General features: G+C 34.1%; 1 protein-coding gene across 1 annotated transcript in view; it reads right to left on the minus strand.

The window, feature by feature from the left end:
* LRPPRC (leucine rich pentatricopeptide repeat containing) overlaps nt 1-7,680 on the minus strand; it is a 108,504-nt gene that overhangs the window by 70,887 nt on the left and 29,937 nt on the right. The window contains exons 12-14 of the mRNA XM_007459953.1: nt 5,846-5,964; nt 4,027-4,120; nt 874-940 (exon numbers count right to left, since the gene is read on the minus strand). Coding sequence (XP_007460015.1) covers nt 874-940; nt 4,027-4,120; nt 5,846-5,964 — 280 coding nt within the window. The remainder of the gene's footprint in view (nt 1-873; nt 941-4,026; nt 4,121-5,845; nt 5,965-7,680) is intronic.

A 7,680-nucleotide genomic window follows, 5' to 3' on the forward strand; every position in this document is an offset into this window, starting at 1 on the left:
CTCTTTCCCCACCACCACCAAAAAAGTAAGGAATTGTTTTTAAGAGAATAAAGAGATAGCAATCAAATACCATGCATGAACCTAACTGAATCCTCAAAAAGTAAAACAGCTGTAAAAGAATTTTAGAACAGCTGGGACAATCTTAACACACACTATGTATATTAGCTGATATAACAGTATTGTTAATTTTTATGAGTGATACTGGTATTGTGATTACACAGATGACCTTATTCTTAAGAGAGATATACTGAAGGATCCAGTATCATGATGTCTACAACTTCAAGGAGTTCAGCAAAAGAGGAGAAAAAGTGTATATATGTATATGTATATGTCCATATGTATATATTATAGAAAAAGTGTATGAGAGAGAAAGCAAATCAATATGGCAAAATATCAACAATTGGTGAATCTACATAAAGGGTATGTGAGTATTTCCTTTACCACTCAACTTGTCTTTATGTTTGAATATTTTCAAAACAACAAAATTGGGCGAAAAGGTCATTAACATTCCCTGAGCACACCGAGGAGAGTAGTACTACACTGAATAAAATTCCTCTTGTAATTAAATGCTCAAAGTATAAATCAAATATACATGCAAATTTGTCTATAACTCCAACTCATCATATTCAAAGAGTGCTTTCTTTTTTTGAAACAAGACCCCTACCAAATCAGTATGAATTTCTTGGAATAGATGATAAAAAAAAGGCAGCCTAAACTCACAACTACTTAGTAGGAAGAATAAAATAGATAAGGTTATTTCAGGTAACTAGTATATCGGAAGATAAGAATATCCGTTTCTTTCCTCACACAGTAGGTCAAAAAGGAGAAATCAGTCTATATTCAGGCAAAGATTACATAAGGTGATCATCTTACCTCCTAAAGCCTAGAATTAGGCTGCCTCTCAAAGAAGCAAATGAGAAAGGCAATGTATTTGATTCCACTGCAAAAGAAAATAATTATCATAAAACCCCAGACCAAAACCAAAAACTTAAATTATCAATTTATTTGAAAGCACATTTATACCAACACCTTTCAATTTTCATCTGGGAAATATTATTTTAAAAATGTTAAAGTTTGCATACAAAAATTAGAAATTGCAGAAATATATATTGGCAATATAAGCTATCCTTTTAAAACACTTTACTTCATTTACATAAATCTATACAACTAATGAATTTACAAATATTCTTTTCTATAAATGGCAATTAACTAATCTACCAGCATACTCAAAGTCAGTCTGGTACACATACCAAGGCTGCATGTTACTGGACAACATGGCACTATGAAGGGAGAGACTGTAACTATCCTTTAAAGACAGAAGACGAGGGGGAAAGTTCTTTTCAGAGAGTGGTGTTGGATTCTGTTGAACCACTCACACTTCCTCATTCTATTTTCCACATGATCTATGACCTGCATTCATACAAGAGTGACAACTTAAAGTCATAATAACCTCTTTACCTCTGTTATGTAACTGATTTATACTGATCTTTCACTTTTCTGATGATTTGTTTGCTCTACTATTCATTTTGGTATTTAAGTCTACAGCCTTGTATGTTTCAATGCTGACATTCTAAGCCTGATTTGCCTTAGTATAAGAATCAGGCCTTAATGCATAAGACCTGGTTCTCCACATAACCCTTGCCATAATTAGCTCGGGACAGAATCACAGTAGGCATATCCTGAATTTATTTTTCCCTGTCACTATATTAAAATAGTGCCATGTTATAAGTAATTGTTTTAATCTTTTCAGTATATATGCAAAGCGGCTACTGAATGATTCAAGAGGGATTGAATTAGATAGGAACTCATAGTGGAGGCAAATTCTGAAGATAGAATTAATAAATACAGTTTAGGTAAAGATTAAGATAGCTGGTTAACTTAAAAAAAAAAACTCATGGGAAAAATCACAGGTTTTAAGATTTGCTCATCTCCCTAAATATGAATAAAAATTTAACCCGCACACATAAGGAGAAATACTTCAGACTGACTGTTAGATCCCTTGAACAGGAAGCATAAGTTTCTCAGTGGTTTCATGTGGCATTTAAAACTCTAAAAATCGTCTCTGAAATGAGCTGTATTTAGTCACTCAGGAATACCACATGCTTTTCGGTAACCTTTAATTTTGCTTGATCAAATTAATTTCCATGCCTATAAAAATCAAGTGGGAAAATGTTTCTTACTACTCCACAAACTTGATCAAAATAAGCCATTTAATAAGTCAGGGGGATGGAATGTACAGCGTGGTGACTACAGTTAATAATACTATATTTCATATGTGAAAGTTGTTGAGAGAGTAGATCTCTGAAATCCTCATCACAAGGAAAAAAAATTTTTGTAACCACATATGTGGGCGAATGTTAACCAGACTTACTGTCGTGACCACTTTGCAATATACACAAATATTGAATCATTATGTTGTACACCTGAAACTAATATAATATTGTATATCAATTATATCTCAATTAAAAAAAAAGACAAGCCATTTACTTTTCTCTACTACCTGCCATTCTTTGTAGTAACCAAAAGTGCCTATCTATAAGCAGCCTACAGGGAATACCAGCAATTATAGAACTAACTGCTCTTCAAAGATCTGTAATTCAAAGGGTGAGGAAGCTGAAATCTTTAGTCTTTAAGTTCATGGCATTTTTCTTTTTCACATTTAATAAACAACCTCTTGGAAACTTATTTCTAAACTATTCAAATTAGTATTTTACAGAATATTATCAAGTTTTTATTCATTAAAAAGGTGACCAGAAACATCTCAGCAAGCTGGAAGGCTGCTGACAAAAAGCATCTAGTTTCCTTAGCAACAAACAAGTGTGAAAAAATTCAAGAGATTGACAATGAAGTGGAATGGATGGTATGATAAAGGGAAAAGGCAGCTCTCCTGTATCCACCTTATGCACCTAGATTCCTCAGCTAATGCTTCTGTTTTCATCTTGTCAGTATGGAAAATCTATATATTATACAGAGTAGAAGGCAAAATCAATACTTGCGGATAGCAGCCAGCATTAATACTCAACCTTACACTCAAATAACTACACCTCTAACAGTCAACGCTTTCATACTGAACACTTCGCCTTTCCCTTTATAATAATACAATAAACTATTTTAAATAACTCAAACACTGATAATATATACCAGTAATCTGGTTTTTACAAAGCTCCCACTTACACAATTTGAATATACGTTAATAAAATCTTAACTTTTAACATTTCGGTGCGCTAGAAATTGATGTTTGTATATTTATTTTTAAATGATATCTCTTTCACAAGATATGAAACACTGTCAAGATAATGCCATAGATATGTTAAAAATTAAAATTAAAAAATGTCTAATTTATTAAATTAAACCATAGTATAGTGGAAAAATAAGTTTAAGATTAGATGATCTTGGTTCTGACTCAATCACTAACTTTGGGCAAATCATTTAACATCTCTGCCTTTCTTCATCTATCAATGGAGGAAGTTTATTAACATGTGATGAACGTGGTAAAGCACCCTATCATTTATAAGTGTTTGGAAACATTTACTGTGTTTTTAATAATGAGGACTGGGAGATGGCTTCGTGTAACTTAGGACCATAATAGGCATTAGTTTAGAAAACACTTTCAAAAACAAGATCTCATATGGTTCTCACAACCCCCACAAGGTAGACAGATAGGCAATACTATCCCATTTCATAAAATTGAAACAAAAGAACAATACAGATATTTGTTTCAGGTCCTATAATCAGCAGCTAAATTATAAATAGGACCCAAGTCCTCTGGGTCCCCAGTCCAACCTAACACCATGTTATCTCCAAGGTCCTATTAACTTTAAAGTTACTTCCAAATTATCTACAAGTTAAACTCATAAACTATCTTATAAGGCTAACTTAAATAAAACATATAAAAACTTCCTTGCTTTTGAAGAAAATACTTTGAACTACCTGAGGCAGGCAGTGAGGGCATGAACCACCCTGTATGCCCTCAAAAGTAACTGAAATTAACACCTATCAAGCTTTCTTCTAATGCTGCATACTTACAAAATGATAAAATATAGTCTAAGTTTCCATTTACTGCTTCAATTCTCAATTCAGCTTGAGAAAATATACTATCTTCATGTAGACATCCATTTTCCTAGGGATAAAGCACATTTCAATGATAATACACCTCAGCTAAAAATATTTTGATATGTCATTCAAATTTCCTGTTTTCCCATTTCTTTACATGACCGTATTCTGATAATCCTTCATTTAAAAAAGATCGTTTTCTAAAATAATGCAAATAAACTGAATAACCAAACTTCAGCAAAAGCTATGAGATACAGTCCCAACATCCCAAATTAAATGCTTATCTTCAAATTCATATAATCTGTTACCCTTAGAGTGCCTTCCTTCTAGGAAGAGTTTACTATTGAAGACATTAGAACAATTCTCTAATTAACAACAAAATAAAAATTGAATGCACTGATCTAAAATGATATTTTAAGACATATAATGAGGTAAAGATCAAATTTATTTTTATTTAACTCCAAATGGCTAATGACTTATCTCAACATCATATTTAATAATTTAAGTATATGGGCTGAAATTTAGCCAAACATGTTTACTGAACCACTTTATAATAACAGCACAATATTAAAAATTAACTAATCAATAATAAGAAATGAATAAAGATAAATTACAGTATACCCACACAATAAAACATCATACAAACATAAACAATCATTTGTGGAATTACATACTATAATGTAAAGGTGCCAAGTGAAAAAAGTAGGTTTTGGGGAAAAAGAACATGTGGGAAAATTACTTTTTTAAATATATTTTTTAACAGTAAAATATGTATAGCACAGTGTCAAAATACACTGTTAAATACTCAGGGAAGAAAGGTAAAGACACTCAAGACATAAACTCTCCCTTTAAGAGGACTGTAATTATGAAATCATTTCAAGGAAAGAAAAGAACACTCTAACACAATATTAGAAAAATAAAGGCATTATGTGAATAACCACCTAGGAAACAGGTCTTCTGAACAAAATATTTCTTACTAAAATGTGTGGTACTCCGCCGTGTTGTTCCTAATTGCATAGCACTTTATTCTGAAAATGGAAAGTGTAACCATTGCTGCCCCAGTGCACTGGGTCAATTTTTCATATGCCCCTTTATAAATGGCTTACTTATTCTAGTGGGCACAGGAATTATCTGGCAGGAAAACAATGCTCTGGGGTCAAACAAAAGATTACTTAAAAAAAAAAAACCAGAATAGTAAATATACTAAGAGTTTATTATGAAAATTCTTATAGAAGTGAAAAGTAATATTCAAAAATGAAAGGTGCAGTTGCACTGTAGAGTGGGATTAAAGAGTGAAACTGTTTCATTTAAATTTTGTCTGATATTGGCATACTGTCTTTTCAACATATAAGAAAAATACTACTTCACCTTTATAAGACTTTTTAAGTTTAGTAACTACAGATGCTAGACTTCCCTGGTGGTCCAGTGGGTAAGACTCCATACTCCCAATGCAGGGGGCCCAGGTTCGATCCCTGGTAGGGGAACTAGATCCCACACGCGTGCTGCAACTAAGAGTTCACATGCCACAACTAAGAAGCCTGAATGTCACAACTAAAGATCCCACATGCCACAACTAAGACCTGGTGCAGCCAAAATAAATAAATAAATATTAAAAAAAAAAAAAACTACAGCTGTTACACTAACCAATATTTTTACAAAGCTTCAGAAAACTATATACCAACATAACCATTTTAGTCTCAGCTCAGTGACTTTTTTTTTCTTTGATTACCACAAAACATTAGGGAGGAAAAATGTTCTTCAATTATGAAATTAAAACCACACTTGCACTCACCTGCAAAATAGCACGAACTGACTTTACACTATCAAAGCATGGAAACACGTAATTTATGTATGTCTGCTGATCAGGAGTTACTCCTATTTCATGCATTTCTTTGAGGACTTCAACTATACCTGTAAAATCAAATTTAGAAGCACAAAGATGAGGAACTTGGAATAAATTAACAAAGAATCAAAAAGTTCAGTTCATTTACTTTCTGAATTATAATGTAAAAAGTACTCAGCATTTTGTTTATCTGAAAGAGAAAGAACAGAACTGGATAATAAGATGATAAATGAAAAAATTTTATTGCTCCTTCCTTCATCTCTCCCTATTAATTCAGGAGAAAATGCTAAGGAAATACCCTAGAAATCATAAGAAAAATGAAAACAAGCAAGATGTTTAGTAATTTCCAGTATCCCAATTGAACAGAGATCATAAAACAGCATTGCTATCACAGAGCAATACGGATCTACAAAATAAAACTTGACATGACTAAATACTGCAGAGAGAAGGGATTAGAGGAATGGGGTGAGAGGAAATCTTTCCAAGACAAAAGTGTTTTTTGGTTTTTTAGTTTTTGTGGGTTTTTTTTTGCAGTACGCGGGCCTCTCACTGTTGTGGCCTCTCCCGTTGCGGAGCACAGGCTCCAGACGCGCAGGCTCAGCGGCCACGGCTCACGGGCCCAGCAGCTCCGCGGCATGTGGGATCCTCCCGGACCGGGGCACGAACCCGCGTCCCCTGCATCGGCAGGCAGACTCTCAACCACTGCGCCACCAGGGAAGCCCTGCGCTCTTCTTCATATGCAAAGATTACTAAACACCTGACAGGAGGACATAGCTGCTCTTCTTTTCTTTTTAGCTGCTTTTCAATTACTTGTAATAGTCTTGTGCTAATCTAATGTCCTCAATGTCCCTTCTGGCCAGTAATGACTGCTTTCATGACCATGGTTTAAAGTACGTAGCTAAATGTCTGATAAGACACCACAGAGAAGTGACAAAACAAAAACAGGTTTTTGCAATTTAAAGAGACCTACCTTTCAACCCTGGTTCTTCCACTTAATGGCAGTGTAAATCTGAGCAAGTAACTCCACTTTTCTGAGCCATAATTTCTTAGCTTACACACTAGAAATGGCAATATGCCAGAACCGTGCCTTCTAGACACTTTAACATGTACCTTTTGGCTTGATCCTTCTACCCACCATCCATGGATTAAGCAAGGCAATACAAGTCAAGGCACTCAATAAATAGAACAATTTTCTGACCTATAAGAGTTCATGGCTATTGAATGGATAGAAGCAAAGTAACAAAAACTGTAAATATTACCCACAGATATGGAAGAAATTCTGTGGTCTAGGCCTACAGGAAGATGGAGGACAATAGGAAAAACAGAACATACTGAACAAAAAGAACCGCAGTATTACAACTCAGTTTAGATCAATATATCAGGTTCATACTAACAAGGCTTTCATTTCAGCCTACTGGGTGGGCGGGGAGAAGGGGGGTGTATACTTCTCTATTTAAATAAAGCTGGAAATGCCTTTAGAAACCCAATAATCTGTATTTTAACAAAAGTGTTAAAGTAAGCGATTTCTTCAAGATCAGAGACGTGTCTTGAAAAAGAAACCTTGTCTCCTAATTGCTGGCAGCTGCTTGTAACACTACAAAACTGCAAAAACCTATACTCTTCCCTCCAATCAGAAGGATGTGGGATCAAGTCATTTTGCATACAGGAATGATAATAAAGCTGCCTATTTACTTCTCAGGATGGTCATTAAAACTAAAAAAAAAAAAAAAAAATTGTGAAACCCTAAAAATACTAAACAGGGCTTCCCTGGGGGCGCAGTGGTT

This window comes from Lipotes vexillifer, unplaced genomic scaffold (genome assembly GCF_000442215.2).
Source record: "Lipotes vexillifer unplaced genomic scaffold, Lipotes_vexillifer_v1.1 scaffold666, whole genome shotgun sequence".
NCBI lineage: Eukaryota > Metazoa > Chordata > Mammalia > Artiodactyla > Lipotidae > Lipotes > Lipotes vexillifer.